Source organism: Aphelocoma coerulescens (genome assembly GCF_041296385.1).
Source record: "Aphelocoma coerulescens isolate FSJ_1873_10779 chromosome Z unlocalized genomic scaffold, UR_Acoe_1.0 ChrZ, whole genome shotgun sequence".
NCBI lineage: Eukaryota > Metazoa > Chordata > Aves > Passeriformes > Corvidae > Aphelocoma > Aphelocoma coerulescens.
Window position 1 is genome coordinate 28,233,624 of NW_027184085.1, and position 18,253 is coordinate 28,251,876.

General features: G+C 35.4%; 1 protein-coding gene across 4 annotated transcripts in view; it reads left to right on the top strand.

Annotated features, from left to right (window-relative positions):
• The window catches only part of UHRF2 (ubiquitin like with PHD and ring finger domains 2), an 80,397-nt gene that overhangs the window by 59,138 nt on the left and 3,006 nt on the right, over positions 1-18,253 (top strand). Inside the window, exons 7-15 of one of the 4 annotated variants that reach the window (XM_069001280.1) lie at positions 696-819; positions 1,211-1,318; positions 4,815-4,919; positions 12,806-12,945; positions 14,935-15,097; positions 15,639-15,776; positions 16,567-16,690; positions 17,097-17,260; positions 18,011-18,109. In XM_069001280.1, coding sequence (XP_068857381.1) covers positions 696-819; positions 1,211-1,318; positions 4,815-4,919; positions 12,806-12,945; positions 14,935-15,097; positions 15,639-15,776; positions 16,567-16,690; positions 17,097-17,260; positions 18,011-18,109 — 1,165 coding nt within the window. The remainder of the gene's footprint in view (positions 1-695; positions 820-1,210; positions 1,319-4,814; positions 4,920-12,805; positions 12,946-14,934; positions 15,098-15,638; positions 15,777-16,566; positions 16,691-17,096; positions 17,261-18,010; positions 18,110-18,253) is intronic. The other 3 variants (XM_069001282.1, XM_069001281.1, XM_069001283.1) reach the window with 3 other exon arrangements.

Here is an 18,253-nt window from a genome sequence, read left to right on the forward strand (position 1 = left end):
GACGTGCCTTTGTATTGATGTTCCTGGAGTGGGATTAGGATGTTATTGGAAACAGCAGAAGGACCACTGTACTCCTTTTCTCTCACTACTGTAGTCACTGCATACTAGTATCTCTACTTTCCTACCTGAATGGATTTGTGTTAGTTGGAGTAGGCCACAACAATATCTTCCAAATGGCCTCACTGTGAAGTGAGTGTGTTTGTGTGTTTCTATACACATTAGTCATGTCTTGGCTCTACCTGACATTCAGCAATCTGCAGTGAAATTTGTTGCACTACTAGCAAAAAATAAGACTGGGCAGGACATAGAAACAGACCATAAGTAGTGGTTAGCAGCACACTCTAATCTCAGCTATTTTCTCCTTTACATGATATAAGTGAAGGAAGACTAAATGAAGAGAGAATACAGGAGACATGGGGACCTCTCATGTAGCATGTGAGAAAAAGTAGTTATATGTTTTGCTGCTAGCACTCTACCTTTAAAGATACTGAAAATCCCTTTTTTAAAAAAAGTTGACAGTATTTGTCATGTTGAGTTCATTTTTTAAGCCACAGGCTTCAGCTGCTTAAGACTGGTGTATGCTTGCTAGCTTGAAACGTTCAGTCAAAATAAACAAATGGACACTCTTTTGGCTACAAAAAATGTATTGCCATTATTACGAAGTTAATTGAGAATTTACTAAAACCTTTTTTTAGGTATTGCCCTTCCTGCAAAAATGATTCTAATGAAGTTGTAAAGGCTGGAGAAAAGCTCAAACAGAGTAAAAAGAAAGCAAAGATGCCATCTGCCAGTACTGAAAGCCAGAGAGACTGGGGAAAGGTAGAGTGTGTTTTAGAAATAGCTGTTACTCTGATTGTTCATGTATGTGCTACATCTATAATTCTGCTTACATATGCACTACACAAAATTCAGTACTGGGTTGTACAGACGACAAGACAATGTTTAATCCTGCCCACTGTCTACTGGCAGTTAAAACAGTGGAAGGATTATTAAGGTGACCAGATGTAAAAACAAAAAGAAAGACAACCCCAAATTCCCCTCCAAAACCCATAACCACATATGGACTTAATTTAACATTCCTTTTAACAATTATTAACATATTTTAAAGTATGTGTTTGCTATAATATACAGATTTCATGATCTCTGCATTGAATTTGCAAATAGTCTTCAATATTGTAATACTGATTCATTTTGTCTGATGTATTTTTAGGGCATGGCCTGTGTTGGTCGCACTAAGGAATGCACTATTGTTCCTTCAAATCATTATGGGCCTATACCTGGTGTTCCTGTTGGGACAACCTGGAAATTCAGAGTTCAGGTATGTTGTTTCAGTATTAGCTGTAGTTGAAGAAAGTAGGAATAATAATGAATGGGTTGGGCACTAAAATAAATTTAAACTGACAATTGCCATTTTCACCAGGACTAAGTAAAGCAAATACATTATGATTCCAATATTGGAAGTGATGCCAATAGTAGTGAAGGCTGAACTGTACTGATTTTACCATATAACTTAATAGAAAGTCTGTTGGAATTATGATAAACATATTTCACATTTTAAGTGGGATAGTTAGTGAATAGAGTTAAGTATTTTCTGAAGAGTTTTCTTCACATGAACTGATTATCCCATGCAGGGGGCATAGACTGCAGATTTTGAAAACATTATGTGGTATCACTGTGAATTGGCTCTGTAGGTGTTTTTGGTTGTATGTAGTGTATGTCCAAATCTGCTTTTAGGCTGAAGAACAGCTTACAGTGTAAGTCTGTGCTGCTACTGAAATTCACTGTATATTCAGCTTTTGGTGATTTTTTGAACTGTCTCGTTTTCTGTTTCAAATACTCCTTAGGCTCTGTGGTAAACTAGATTGGTAAAAAACTGGAAGACAAACAATCCTGTATACAGTAGAATGGGGGCTAATTTTCCCAGTACTTTTCACGTTTTGGTTATGTAAGCACAGTGCCAATACTCAACGGGGCAGGAAAAAACAAAGCAGGGAGGAGGGAGCAGCTTCATTTTGTGCCAGTACTGATTTTTTTGTGGTTTCACAATGTCCAGCAAGCAGCAAGCTTCCTCCCTTTTCCCCCAGCCTGATCCAATTGCAATCATTTTTGGGTTATCTTTCATTTTTTTATTGTTTTTTTTAGTCATGAAAATAAATACTTCCTTGTTTTCTATATCGGTTACTTCTTTGTCCCTTGCATGTGTAAATGACTGTAACTGAATGTTTTCTGTCATATTTGGAAGAATAAAACCAGGGGTTTTTAAACCATTTGAGGAGGGGCAAGCCAAAAATCAAAAGCCTCTTCTGATTTGTTTCATGAACTTATCATCATTTGCTTTCTTTTTGTTGGCTGTCGGATTATGTAAAGTCTAGTAAGTAAGAGAACTTTCTAAAATCACTTAGGCAAACTCAAAGTATTACAATCAATTTTTATTTTCACTGCTTCAATGGTAATTGGAATTACCTTTTTGTTAGGAATTCTATTGGTAAGACAAAAGCTAATGCTTTTCAGGTATTTCTAGTACTGGTAGGAAAAAGAAACAGAATTAGAGTGCTGCTTTTGTCAAAAAAATCCATCAAAGAAATTTATATATATATATATATATACACATATATATATATGTATGGACTAGATATCAAAAGACAATTGCCATTTATGCATAATTCATTTATTTTGGGTACAAATTAAATATTTTGTCATTTAAAAAAAATTGAAATGCTTTCTATGTAGAAAGTTAACTTACACTTTTTTTTCTCATAGTCTTTTTCATGAGAAAATAGTTTGTCTTAGCAAATCTATGAGAATTTAGAGACTGTATGAGAATTTAAAGACTTCTTTATTTCTGATTTGCATCGCTTTTTTAATGACACAAACTCTCTTTTCCCTAGAAGGAAATTGACTAAATATTGCTTCTGGAGCAATGTTTCAGAGCATCTGAAGACCATCTTTGCCATGAATTATTTACCACAGTTCATCTTGGGGGTGAATTACCTACCAGAAACCTAGATTTAATTGATAAAACCTGGAAATGAAAAGAAGGGAGGAAGGAATCAATTAAAGGATGTTTGATACAACAGGAAGAAGAGCACAATAGTGGTGCCATTTTATTCAGCCTACTCACAAATGGTCTGGAAAAATTGGCAAATAGCTGATAAAGTTAAGGGAAAGTGCTAAGCTGTTGTGGATAGTAAACATGGGACTGGGAACAGTTCTAAGTATGTAATTAGTAATTGTCTTTCAGCTACTTCTTCTTCTTGTTATTTAGCAAAGAGATATTCTAATAGCTAATTCTGAAAAATATGTCATTTTTATACCCAGTAGTGAACAGAAAAATAAATCAAATACTAAATTATCATTAAATGAAAGGTAAGGAGAATAAAATACATTATTATGAACAGCAATCAGGATGATTAAAGGAATGGAATTGTTTTCATTCATCTGGATATTGTTGAAAATTTTGTGGGGTGTAGATGACTACAAAATGATGTACAGTATAAAAAAAGTGGGACAATTTGTAATGACAAATTCACAAATTTTTGATGTCAAATTTTGTAAAGTCATCATGAAAAAAACATCAGCTGTCCACTCCAAAGTGACTGAAAGTGGTACTAGTTCATATGACAAGTGGGTGCTACTTGAATTTTTCTATCTCTTCAATACTATGAATCCAAAAGTTTTAAATAGTACAGGAAGTCAGCCACAGACAGCTGGATCCTGAGAAATTGTGCAAGGAAGTATTATTGTGTCCTTGCCTAGTTTTCATACTCTGCACAGCTCTAATCTGTTGTTTAAAACTGCATTTTTGACTAGCTGGATCTTTGATGTATTGTGTTATGAAATGTCAGGACTACAGCAGAAGAATATAGACTTCCTTGAAAGTTGTTTGGAAGTGTAGGCTGAGAAAAGGAGCTCAGGAGTATGAGAAGCAGAACGAGAAAAACAGGCAAAATCAAGGTCTGAAAGAAAAGATGAAGGTAGAAAGTAGTGTAATTGGTTTTGTGCTGGAAGTCTTCATTCCATCAATAGTATTCTTTGCATAATATACTGAGAAAATGCATAATTTAATATATAGTCTCTTTTTATTTGTAAAGGTTGTTTGTGGGGGTTTTTTTTAATAATCAGTAGTTTGAAACCATTATTAAATAAGTTTTTGTGGGAGAGATGTTCCAGCAGACTTTAATGATGTTGCCAGATTATGCTACAGCTGCAGCTTTCAGCTGGTCAGGTTGCAGATGACTCGAACATTTACTGCCAGAGAGTTATCCTGGTTGGAGAACTAGTCTATGATCCACATAGTGTTGCAGTGGCCTCTTCTTTTTCCTTGGGCAGTGTGATAATATTCCTCTCCACTGGTTACATTTAGAGTGTTACCTTAAAAGTCCCTGACAAAATGATGTTTACACTGGGATCTTCCTTGATTAAAAATTGTAAAATGTTACCAAACTGGCAGACCTCCTTCTGCTTTGAATTGTTCTAAATGACTGTGCAAGTGGAGTATATCAGTGAGTACAGTCTTAGGTACTGCTTATGGAAAAAAAAACTTGGAGATTTTTCCCAAGAAAGAAAGTGTATCTTTACGTCTTCCACTGTCACCACTGTCCTACATTATCCTGCTGATTTTCTCAGTGTTCTTACTTTCAGCTTTTCTTATGGAATAAACAGTGGAGTTCCCACCTTTAATAGCAGTCTTGCATTAACTGTTGACACAGAAACCTCTGTAGAATATTTTAAGCAGAAAATTGATTGTTAAAAGTGGTTGTAGGTGACTTAGTCTTTGAAAAAAATGCTGGAAACTGGCTTTTTTCTGTTCGCAGGTGAGTGAAGCAGGTGTTCACAGGCCCCATGTTGGTGGAATCCATGGACGCAGTAATGATGGAGCTTACTCACTCGTACTAGCTGGGGGATTTGAAGATGAAGTGGTATGTCATTCATGCGAGCAATGGTCTTGCTGTTCTCATGCATCAAATGTATCAATGTCTGTAAATATGCAGTTATATTGGTTGTTTAAAACTAATGTTTAGGCAGATGTGACTGTGGAAAAAAATAGCTACTACTGATAAATTAAGTAGTTCTTAGTATTTTGGAGAGAAAAACCTGAGCGAATCTTAAAGAATGCTTATGCTCAGATTTACGTTAAAGAAAAACATCAGTTACTGCTGGATTTGACATTGTTTAGGGTAGTTACATTTCAGTATACTTTTGGAGTTTAAATTGAGCGTAATATAAAATCTGATCGTGTAATTATATGCAAATAATATGCTTTATGTTCTGCTTTTGTCACGATTTAATTACATTCCAAACAGTATTTTTAAATATGTGATAGATTTATTTTAATGCACAAGAATAAAAGATATGTATTACCTGATACTAGGAAGTTCTGAAGGTTCTTGGCTCCTGCTAATGAGCACTTTCAGAACTTCTTAGCAAAGTCTCACAGTCTTGTATTATCACTAAAGGTGCTGGGAAAGAATTCTAGTTTGGTGTTAACATCTAAGTAGAGCAACAAAAGCAATTATGCTGCTAAACAAAACAGTAACTGCTTTCAGTTTTCATCTCCTGGTATTGACCAACATTTATTTGTGAAGAGATTACTGTTTTCTTCCATTAAGTAATGTTTACACAAGGTCCATCCCTTCCTGCAGTTCCGGTTCATCAGGTGGAATTTTGAATCATGGATCAGGTGAAGGATAATGCAGTAAGCAACCTGTTTTTTTAAAACATGCATAACTATCAAACACAAGAAAAAGGGCAATGAAGATAAAAAAAAAAGCATATGAATGAAATAGCATTAGAATGTAACATATTCTTTGCCAACAGCATCTACCAGCTGCTGCTGCTGCTGCTGCAGAGTATTGCCTCTGAAGGAGTGTGTGTCTCTATTTGAACAAGTGGCATGAGGAGGTACTTGGTGTTTGGATATGGTGTCCTTAGCGTCTATCCTGGCCCAAGCTCGTGGACCCTAAGAACACTGTTGCACAGTAGTTGTATCTGCTATGCTGGGATGCTGCAGACTCCTGTTTTATTCTTTCTAGTGATACTGATGTCCCCTTATTTCTGAGGTGGTAATTATTCAATTCAAAATATTTAGTAAGCTTAATTGGATTCTTTGCATGTCTTTTCAGTTCACCTAAGTGATGTTGTGACTGTGTGGTTTTGTAGACACCTAAGTACTGTCATAGTCTGAAAGACATAAATAATTTTGAAAAGGCATAGTAGGAGAGAAGTGTTGCAGAAAATTCCCTAAAAACTTATATGAATGTCAGTGTTTTTCTGTTTTCTAAACTAATAATACAAGGGATTTTTTTTTTCCCCAGTTACACTATTAAAATTAGTTTTTCTTCTCTTCTTCTTTCATATGCCAGATTTTATTTTCCAATTTACTTCAATTTTTCCTGATTTTTTGGAAAAGGTTGAGATTAAATTTTTGTAAGAATATACACAGAAAAATCAAGTTTTGTACTTATAAGTATCCTGAGCACAGTATCTAATTAATTTGAGAAGTGAAACTTTTAAATAAAAGATACAGGTAAAAACCTCTGCTCACATCTATTCATTTTATTGTGTGAGTACCAAAAAGAGAGGTGACTCTTACTTGAATTTCAATGGTACAACAAAAGTACTTGTCTGTCAGTTTTTATAAAAGTGAGAAATAAATTCATTTTGGAGGAGTGTTATATTGTATGCTTATAAACTTTATGTACTATTTATGCACACCGATGGTGTGTGCCATCTTAATGTGCTTCTTATTGCTTTAAATCAACAAAGCCACACTCAGGTAAAGTAATTGCAAAAATACATTGCAGGAAACAGAGTTCACTGTCTAGCTTTCAGATCATGACATTTTTATGCCATGTGTTTAGAAACTTAAAATCCTGGAGACCCAGAATTGTCTCCAGTTTTGCTGAATTTGGGATGTTCTGGATGTATTGGAGTGCTCCTTAATAACAAGTTTTATCAGTTCTGTCAGATCTACCCTCAAGATTGAGAACAGGTACAGTCATAGCTAACAAAATGAGCAGTGGGTGAAATTGTTTTGCACATGAAGCTTTATCCTCATTTCTAATTATGTGCATATAAAATATTTGCACATTAATCTCTCTCCTGAAAATGTGTAACTTTGAATTCTAGTGATGTATTACATAGCTTACCCATAGGTAGCTTTTATTTTGAATTATGTTAACATTGCTGATCTCCTGGTATTGTTTTGATAGTAATAATAGGAACATTAGCTGAAGAAATTGAGAAGTCTTTCAGTAATTTGTAATTTAAGAATTGTTTCAGAGCAGACTAACATTTAAAGACTAGATACTGGACATTAGCACTGACTGTGCAATCACAGAGTTCGTGATGAACGTATGCTGATTTGTCTATTCATCAAATCAAGCAGCTGGAGAAGTCTAACTTCCGTGTTGAAAACTTGGCCTCTTATTTTGTGTCATTGTTTTTATGAATCAGGTTGAAACTGCTGCTTATTGTCAAAAGTTTCAAGATTAATGTTTCTGCTGGGTTGAGGTAGTGTTGTAAAGATGGTAAATTAATTGTGTGGTGTGCTCTAGTTTAATCCAAACAGAAATTGTTTCTTCTGTAAGTGTCGTTGCACATGGAATCGTATGGGTAATCTTTGAACTGAGATTCAGAATCTCTTTGGAGAATAATACTTGGTGTGAGCAGTCACATCCTCTCATAAAAGATTCTGAGACTATAATGACTCTAATGACTCAAAAGGGACCCCAAGCAATATAGTCACTGTTTAGGTTTGTAGATATTTTATACCAAACCCATTCAGTGCCTGGAATGTAGCATTCACAAACCACTTCATGAAATTAATGTCTAATACAAAATGCATGTCTTTTAGATTTTCCATGCGTTGCTTTAACTATAATTATAGTAGGCTAATTAAATTAGTCATACAGATTGCAGGATTCTTTTTCCCTCAAAAAGCCAATCAATTTTGGATTTCCACCCAAGAGCCAAAGATTACCATAATTAAAAAATGCTGCATCTAAGAGCTGTTGTATCTCCTAACTCCTGCTACAGGAGAGGGTCTTTGACCTGAAAAGGCTCTCTGTCTTTGGTGAACCTGGTTCAAAATCAGAACAGATTTTTAATGGAATGAAAGATAATTAATCCACACTGAGTAGCCTGAATTGTTTACATATTTATGTTCATTTTAAAAGCCTGGTAATCCGCCATTTTTGGACACTACATGGAAAGGAGTAAGAAAACCTCAGAAAGGAATTCACATACAGTGGTTAACTGGGACCTTGATTTTTTAAGATGTTGCCCTGCATCCATTACCAGTTAGCCACCTTCTGCTGTTTCCTGCATTGAAGCTGACTTTCTTACTATTCAGATATGTAGATTAGTCAACACTAAAATGGTGAAATGTTTTCACTGTGGTGGAATGTGCCATGAAACTGCCAGGTTTTTGCTGTCAGGGGCGATTCTGAGGAAGACTCAGAAAGAAAAATTATGATGTATTCAGGCTCTGCACTTAATGCAAGGGATTTTTATTGATTTATGAATGAAATTTGTAGTTCAGCCTTCGTTTTCAATTGGCACCTTTTACTGCAGTGTTAAACCATGAAATTTTCAAAAATAAATCACACAGTGGGCAGATAGACCAATTCTCTTAGCACTTTATGCATACAGAGTTTAATGGAGATGAATGATGACATGATTCAGTTTCAGATATCCCTACTGCTAGGGAAAGAAAATGCTTTCAAATGTAATTGCTTGATAGTTAATATTTGACTTGGATTTAATAACTTCCTTTAAAAAGGTTTAGTGCTTTTTTATTTTGCTTTATCATATAATCAAACTCAGCTTTTATTCATTACATTTTGCTGAGGTCAAGCTGATGAGGGATTGACGAAGTGATGATATTTGGGGATTTCTTGTATCAAGAAAGCCAACAAGACATTTTTTTGTTGTTCAGACTGAAGGTTGGAACTCATCTAGAAAAATCTGATTGAGTTTGTAATATCCTATTACTGAGAAATACAATTTTTGCTTTACCTGTTGGAACCAAACTTTGAAATCTGAGCATAATAGCAGAGGTGTTAATGGAAAGAGAAAATGATTGAGAGCTCTCTTGAGATGGTTGATATTCTAGTAACTTGAAGTAGCTAATGTGCCTGTCAGCTGGTGCATAAAAGCAATCCACAGAAATAATGTGGTCAAATGATTCAATGGAATTCAAAATCTTGCTTTTTTCATTCTACATTATTTCTTTGTTAGACTTAAAACTGATTATATAACAACAGTGGATAGTGGAGTATGATTTATTACAATGACTGTCTGTACTGGCTGTCTGAGGCTGACTGGCTTGTAATACTAGAGCTTCAGGCATCTTCCACTCATGCACCTCAGTATGAGATATTTGGGTCAATGCTACTGTGGCTGAAGTTCATTTGTTCTATCATATGATCAAAGTTTGCAAACAGGATAGTTAAGAAATAACTTTTTGGACACAACATAAGAAAAAAGGGCATACAAAAGGTATTAAGAGAAGACAGGATGACAAAATACTTACTAGCTCTTGAAAGACAGTTTTGGTGCAAGGAAGTGGAATTAAGCTGTGGAAAGCAGAAGAGAAATGACAGAATATATATTTTAAGGTAAGAAAATGGAGAGAATGTAGGAAGAAGGGAAGGAAAAAGATAAGATTGTTTTGATAGGGTTTTTGACAGCTATTTTGTTTGTCCAAGAACAACATACAGACATCAGTAATTCCTTTTGCCATATGTTTTCTTTAACTGTTTGAAGCATTGTCTTCAGTTCTGCTTTCTGATCCTCTTGAGAGAAAAATAGCTTTACCAGTCTCATACTGGCTCTCAGTTGAAAGTTGTTGTAGGTGGTAGGAAGATCCTGTATTATCTATAGATAGAACTCAGAGCTGTTAAGAAATTGTTTTAGTGAGTCATTACTCTCCAGTCATCCCAAATAATAAGCTGTGAATATTCTTGTCATACTTCACTTCAAAAGTAAAACACCATAAGCCCTATGGAAGTAGGTACTCTAGGTCTCCCATGAAGTCTCTGGAGTACCAGTGTCCCTATTTCACTTCTGCTTGTCATGGGCACATTCATTCCATTCTTTATTATTATCCACATTTATTCCATTCTTTAGACACTGGGTCTGTGCATCACTTATTCTTGCCATTTTTGATTTTCTTCTCTACAAGCACTTTTGAGTTCTTCTGAGCTTTCTTCCTCTCCTGTTTGAGAGTTGCTCTTATATCAGAGAGTATATTAAATGTCCTCCCATTTCTCTTCATCCAGCTCAGATCATTAAGAAGATCTCTGTCATTTTCCTTCAGCTCTAGAAACTGTCTTTGTTCCCTGAAATCTCTTTTTTGTTTGGTTTTTTTTCCTAATGTATCTGATATGAAGTAAAAGAGTATAGTTCATCTAGAAAATAAAGCAGCAGTGAGTCTTCCTTACGTTGGAGGATGTTGAAAGATCCTTGTAACTTGACCTGTAACATTTATGCTCCATAGTAGTTCCTTTTATCCTCCATTTTCCTTCCCCTGCATTTCCAGTTGTTTATTTATGCATAGAACACTTTGATAATTAAAGAGAAGCAAATGTAACCTATGAAGTGTGGGATATGTTCAGGAGGTGAGCATGTATGCATAGGCCTTCCATCCATAGTATCTCTTCAAGCACAGTGTTTTCAGTTTGCCTGTGGTTAGACTACCACCAGAGAACCACTTGGTCTTTCTCTGAAGATGCTGGAAGTTTGTTGGGTTTAGGCCATTTACATTTAACCCATTTTCCATAGAAGTGTATGGAAGTAGGAATACTGTTGCATTTATGCATTCTCTCTTGAGTTTTTTGGTCTTAAGTCTATAGCAATTTATCCTTGATTTATGTCTTTCTGTTATGCCAGAAAATAAAAGTCTATTCCATACTTTCTTCTCGTGAAGATGTATCAACAACCTGGTAGTAGATAAACTAAAGCTTGTCAAGAACCTGTCCTGTCTTATAAATAGTTTTCCCCCCCTCTTGCTTTCATATGAAGTGTTTCTGTCTTTCTTGGATTTTTTCACATTCTTATATATATATGTTATATCAGTATTTATCTCAAAATTATGTTCTAAGAAGAGAGAAAAAAATCACCTTCTGGTTTCAGTTTATTTCTGCTTGTATATCAAAAACTGCCTTAACAGTCCCTCCCCACCCTGCCACGTAATCAACATGTGTGTGTTTCTTTCTTTGTTAGAAAACGCAGGCTATTCTGGATTCATGACCTTCCAAGATATGTTTCCCTGTTTTTCTGAACTTGTCACAAGCTTCTTATTCATTGTCAAAATGCAGTTTGTTTGAATGGTTGTGATACATCAAGCAAATCCATCCTTGTTCATATTATTATCAGGATCATCTCTGCGTGATCTGTGCATTGTGTTTGCTTTGACAGTCACTGAAAAATGAAACATACTCTGTGATTAATTCCAATTCTGTGATACTTTATTTTATACAATTTATTTTACATACTTTCTTAGTAAATGGTGGTTGTCTGGTTGGTCTTTTAAAGTTGTTTCTTATACTGTCCTTAATAGAAATTCATTCTATTTCTGTTGGTTTTTAGAGATTTATTTAGTAGCGTAAGTAGACTGTTTTAAGAAAGCAGATACCAAAGTTTATACATGTCTTTGCTAGGTTTTGAGTATACTTTTTAACTTCATAGCACTTGTATTTATTATGTGCAGATAACTGCAGCTGAGTTTCTGTTAGGTTTTCCCTGCACAAAATAAAATGAACCTAATTTCTATAATTATCTATGGCCTTGTTCAACCAGCATTTCTCTTTCTAACTTTCTCTTTTTCTGCTGTTGTCAGTCATGAAATGTGTGTAACAGTCTTGCACTGAATCCTAAATAATGTCAGACTTTTAACAGTGGTAAGAAATTGACTGAATTTTATTACTGCATAGATGTTCCAAATTTTGCTTTAAAAATTCATTTAGATATTATTTTCCTATCAAATGTTTATCTTCCACAATTGCTACATGCTTTGTACCCAGTATGCATTTCCAAAGAAGTAACGCATTAAATATATATGTAGTGTGTATATTTATATATTTCTGGAAATACATGAATTTCCCAGGAGTAATATGAAATTCTGTGACAGACTTTGTAGAGGAAGTAGAAATACAGGCTTTACTTAAGTGTATTTAGATTTTGGCAGTTTTCACAGCTCATGGTAAAAGATTTTATCAACCTTCTTTCAATTTCATGAAAATTCTACATAGGAACTATAGTACAAAATTATTTTAGCTTACAAAATATGAATCTGAATTATTTTAAACTCTCACTGATTCAGAAGAGTTGGGATTAGTATTTCATTAAAGCACCTGCCTTGTACATAAGGCAGCACTGTATGTACTTATTAGCACTAAGCTCCTTGCACAAGCTGAAGTGGCTGACATGATTCATCCAAGGTATTTACTGTGTATTTTGAAAACATGATGTTCTTGTAAACTCAATGAAAGCTCAAGAGCATGTAACCACTTGCTAGAATATGTTCTCTTCCTCAGATTTTTTTCTCAAAATAGCTTTATAAAAAATGCAAAAGTAGCAGTTTTTAAGGCAGGCAGTTTTTTAATCAGAATTTTTTGGTGAAGAGGTTACATCTAGAGCAGTAGTTTTGTGCTGGCACAGCTGCTGTAGGACGGTGATACTGAAATTGAAAACATGTCTTTCATACCTTGGATTACAGTTTTTCTCTGAGTAAATAGAACAAATAAAGTTGCCTTTTTTTTTTTTTTCTTTTTTTTTTTTTAATTGAGTTACTTTACTTTAGAGCGTTAAACCAAAGGATAATCTTCTTGCACAGGATCGAGGAGATGAATTCACTTACACTGGGAGTGGAGGTAGAGATCTTTCTGGCAATAAAAGAATTGGAGAACATTCATTTGATCAGACATTAACACACATGAATAGGTAAGTTTTGAAGATAAAATTTAAAAGTATTCCAAAACAAAAAGTTGGGTTGTAGTGCTTTAATTTAAAACCAACATTTTGCTGTATTTTTTCACTCCTATACATTCTGTGCTTGTAAACAGCAATGCCTCTTGCTACTAAGAGGCATTTTATCAAGCATTATAAAGTTTTGTTGCTTTAAGGAACACGCATCTCAGTGAATACATTGCTGAATCGCTGCTGCAGCTCGCAGTCATGCCTCTGGTTGAAATTGTTCTACAGTCACCCTCAGAAGACTCTGTTTTAATTAAGTGAGAAGTTTGTCAAAGCTCTTGAGCAGAAGTTTTCTAATTCTAGGTGTTTCTTGTTTTAAGTTTCTCCAGTGGGTAAATCAGTTATAAATTTAAGTAGGAAGAAAGCATTTTCATTTTCCCATGATAAAAGAAATATTTTCTGTTTTGCTAGCCCTTTCTTCCATCATATTTTTTCTATGAAGAGCGAGGAATTAGGGTGCTGCTTTATCAAAACAGGTACTTGAAAGAGAACATACATCCAGAGGAAGAATTAGACATCTGCCTGACGTGTTTTTCCATCCTCCAAAAGCCTGCCTCAACAAAGTACTCCATCCTTTTCTGTTCCTAAGAGCATAATCTATTACACAACTGACCTCTGAACACCTGTGGGATGCTGAGAGTCACTGAGAACTTTTGTTTGCCAGGTCTGCATTTAGACACGTTCTGCTGCTCTCAGACTGGCTGGAGAGGGATTCTTTCAAGCTGTCTAGAGGAGAAAGAGGAAAAGCCTGACTTGGCTGCGGAGACGGGGGCGGGGGAGGGGCTATGTGATGCAAATATGAACAAGAACAAGGAGGGAAGAAAGAGGGAAGTAGATTTAAGCAGTAGCTTTACAAGCAGATTTAGTGAATAGAGCAAAGTTGTTTTGGGACACAGAATTAAAAGCTGGACTCCTTAGTGACAGCCTTTCTCATAGCAAATGAGAAATCCACAGGCAAGACTACTTAGCTTTGAAGACGTTAGGGCACATGGAATAGCAACATGCTGCTCTCATTTAGTGAGCTTGATACAAGTTCTCAAGCACTTTGATTCAGAATATTATGATGATTCTGTGTAGTTGAATCTGTGTTGGTTTTGCTTGTCCAGATAGTTTTACAAGGTTTGGTTTTAAATGGGAAACATTTTTAATGTTGGCATAGTGTTCCTGTCTCTTACTGTTCTCTACAATGTGGAGAACTTGTACCATGTCTGTTTATAACCCATATTATTTCTTCTGTTTTGAGATCCATCATTTGAGTTGTGGCTGATTCTGAAGGGTTTTCAATCCCTTCAAGTCAGGCTGTGGTAGTAGAAATACTGTTTCTTACTGGCAACTTGGTCATACTGTCTTGCTCCAGGTTTCTAGAAGAGGGTCTTCATGGGTAAAGGAGTTTGCTTGTCCTTAAATTAGCTACTATGATTCTAAGTCCTTTTCTAACATCTTCTGAGGTATTTTATGTATCATGTGAAAGTGGAATGGTACTTAGACCTTTTTTGAATGGTGATTGTGTACTTTTTTGTCTATATGTTTTTCATCATATTCATTACTTTTCTGTACACACTTAAAAAGCCTTTATTGATGCAGGATAGCAATAGGGAAAGTTTGCCTTTCGTTATAATTTTAATTTCCTCAATGCTATTTAGGAAAGGATTATTTTTAAAAATGAAGACTATTAAGTCTAAAAGGATTGGTTTGTTCTATCTGGAAATTTCAGATGAGTTTTCGTCTGGAACCTAGATAATAAAATATTCAGTGTTCCCATCTTTTTTTCATGCCATGCATTATAGCATGGATCTCGTTTCTTCCATCAGTTCTGCTAAAAAACATACTGAAAAGGCTTACACTCTTGATAAAGCAAAATTAGGCAAGGGAAACACATACGACTTAATTATGTTAACTCTCAAACTCTGGTCGGTGAAGCAATCCAGCTTATGAAGAATTTAAATGTCTTTCTAGGGCGTTGGCCCTTAACTGTGATGCCCCACTGGATGACAAAAATGGAGCAGAGTCAAAGAATTGGAGAGCTGGTAAACCAGTCAGAGTAGTGCGCAGTTCAAAAGGACGGCGGATCAGCAAGTATGCCCCAGAGGAAGGCAACAGATACGATGGCATTTACAAGGTATTTTGAGCTCTACAACGTAAAATTTCTCTTAATCTGTTTTAAAAAGCCGCATATGCATTAGTCTGCAAATACTTCATTATTACTTGAAAGAAGTAGTTCTTTTTTCTTTACTATAGCTTTTTTAGCTTTAGTTTATTTTGCAAAGTGAGCCAAACAGAAATTACTCAGAGCAATAATAGAACATAATCTGTAATGGGATATATAAGGTTGAATTTGTAAGTTGCTTTGCATGTGCTTATCAAGTTAAATTCATCCCTGAAATCAGATAATTTCATTATTTCTTCAGTCCTTCCAACTATATCCTAGTCTTTTGTTTGTTTAAAGACTTTTTGGTTTCTGAAACAAAGGAGTGTGCCTTCTAAGAGCACTTACTATTTGTAAGAAATACAAAAATTTTACAGCTGGGAAAAGAACTGCTGTATATAATAATAATAATGTATAAATCATTCTTCTCATTTCTTCTTGAGCAATTAAAGTATAATGTTCATGTGTTTGGCTTGTGATAAAATAATGGCAGTAATTTTATATTGTTCTTTAGGTGGTGAAATATTGGCCAGAAATTGGAAAATGTGGATTTTTAGTTTGGCGCTATCTTCTGAGAAGAGATGATGTTGAGCCTGCACCTTGGACTTCAGAAGGAATGGAGCGGTCAAAGAAGCTGGGTCTAAGCGTACAGGTTGGTATCAGGACTTGGACAGCTGTTTTCATTCTTAGCTCCAGAAACAAATTCCAAAGAAAGAAATCAGTTAAATTAAAGCTCCCTTTTTTTTCTTGTACTTCACTTTGGCAGCTTTTAATACTAAAAACCACTGCAGATTATATGCAAATTGAAAGAATCCCATGATAGTGACACAGCAGAAGGAACTGCGAATGAAGCTTTCTGCCCTAGCAGTAAATTAGTTTGCATATATGGATTGGAAAATCAGAATTTGTGTCCAGTTTTGTGATTCTTAGGCTGGAACAAATTTTTCTGCAGGTGACCAGAGTCACCTAGAGTCAGAGAAACCAAAACAACTGTGCATTTTTATGTATTTCTCTCTTCATGTGACTGAGAATTTGTATACATAGTGTATCTTAGGTACAGAAATAGGCTGATGCATGAAAATTTTGGCATTGCAGAAACCATGAAAGATGGAAAGAATTAACATCTGTTCCTGGCAAGGCAATGGTATATCTTACAGCATACCGTCATCTGCCTAATTTGTATAGTTTGTAAGCACACAGGTGCAGATACACTGTTTAATACAGCTGAGTATGGATTAGATTCTTTGACTTGACTATGCTTTTTTTACTGATGGATACTAATTTAAATGTTTTCTCCATCATACAGGATTTTAAAATTATTTTGTAATTATTTTACTATGTTGTCATAGGGATCTAAAGTCTTTTAGAAGTTAGTCTTTTTGGTATTTGGTTATTCCTGTATGCCAGTGATTTTTGTTTAAAATCTGTGTTTTTAATTTTAGTATCCAGAAGGTTATTTGGAAGCCATGGCTAGTAAGGAGAAGAAAGATAAGGTTAAAAAGCAAACTGTGAAACAGGAGCCAACCAGCCAAAGTAATGGAAACCAGAAAAGGACAATTGATGATGGTATTTCTTTTTTACTTTTTCAGCATTTGTCAGCAAAATCTGTCACGTTATTATTTCTAAGCCATGACATCTTTGTGGAAGTGTGAAGTTGTTTGTAGTACTAATGTAAATTGATAAGCACATGATCTTTAATTATGTAGTAGTGTAGGGGTCTTAATCCTTTTTACTGCTCCTAATGTGTTTTTTTCTCTTAAGCTCTGCAAAAAAAATGAACATTCTTCTGTGCAGCTGTGCGCTGCAATCCAAAACAATGCTGAACAGTATGAACTGGAGTAGGAATTTGCTTGCTGCAAATCCATGCTTGTTGCAATCCATGTTAATCCATGTTTCCTCCTAGAAACAGTTTTGTCTTCTGTTAGTTCAGACAAACACTGTTGTTACTGTATCTGATGGTCACAATCTTAAGCAGGTTTAGAGGAGCCTACGAATACATCCAAAGCCATGAGGATGGGAGATGGAGGGAAAGGAGAAGCTTTCCAGCTGACCCAAGAGCAGCAATGGCTGATTAGAGAAGACTGCATGAACCAGAAGCTGTGGGATGAAGTACTTGCTTCTCTTAAGGAAGGACCAGTATGTTGCATGCATAATTTTTATTGTTTGCCTTTTCTTTATGTTATTAGGAGAAATCTTGAGTCCCTCTTAAAACCTCGTTTGCTTGTTGAACTTTTGCAAAATGTAGACTGTCTAGCATTACTTTTATTTGTAAGACATATATTTCAAGAAAATAAGCCTTATTTGTGCAGTTTGCTCTTGAGGGATGGGTTAATGCCTCCATAATAGAGATCTTTTCTTGCTCAAAAACCACTTTGATGTTAAAAGTGGATTTTAGTTTATTTTCATTTTTGAAGAGAGCATGTTTTCTCTGAAATACTAAATGTATTTTTATGCTGTGCTAATGTCAGAAATCAGACATGAAGAAAGATGGTTGTAGGTCAGTACATTTTGTTTAGGCAGAAAATAACTTTATGTCAGGTTCCCCAAGGACATATGCCCCATTCCTCGAAGTGTTCAAGGCCAGGCTGGATGGGACCCTGAGCCACCTGGTCTAGTGGAAGATTCCCCATGGCATGGGGATTGAAATAGGTGTTGTTGAAGGCCCCTTCCAATCCAAACTGTTCTATGATTATATGATTCTTCGATTTGTAAAAGAGCAGGAACGTTAAGCCATTAAAGACATGCTTCCTGATTACTACTAGAAAGCTGTTCTCAGAGGTATGAAGGACTTAAGAACTTCTGGAAGTATATAATTTTTATGTAGTAAGTGGCATTTGCTAGAACTGTAATAGAGTTTGTCTCTTTTATTCCTTTGCCCTACATTAGAATTTTCTGAAGAAACTGGAACAATCCTTTATGTGTGTCTGCTGCCAGGAGTTGGTTTACCAGCCAGTGACAACAGAGTGCCTCCACAACGTTTGTAAAGTAAGAATAAACTGCCTTGCTCTGGGCTGTTTTCTTGGCTCTGAGACTGCAGTCACCAAAGCCATATGCATTTTAGAAAGACAGTAATAATTGCATAACATTCTGAGCAAAAACAAGCAACAAGTTTCCATTCAGTGTTTGCTG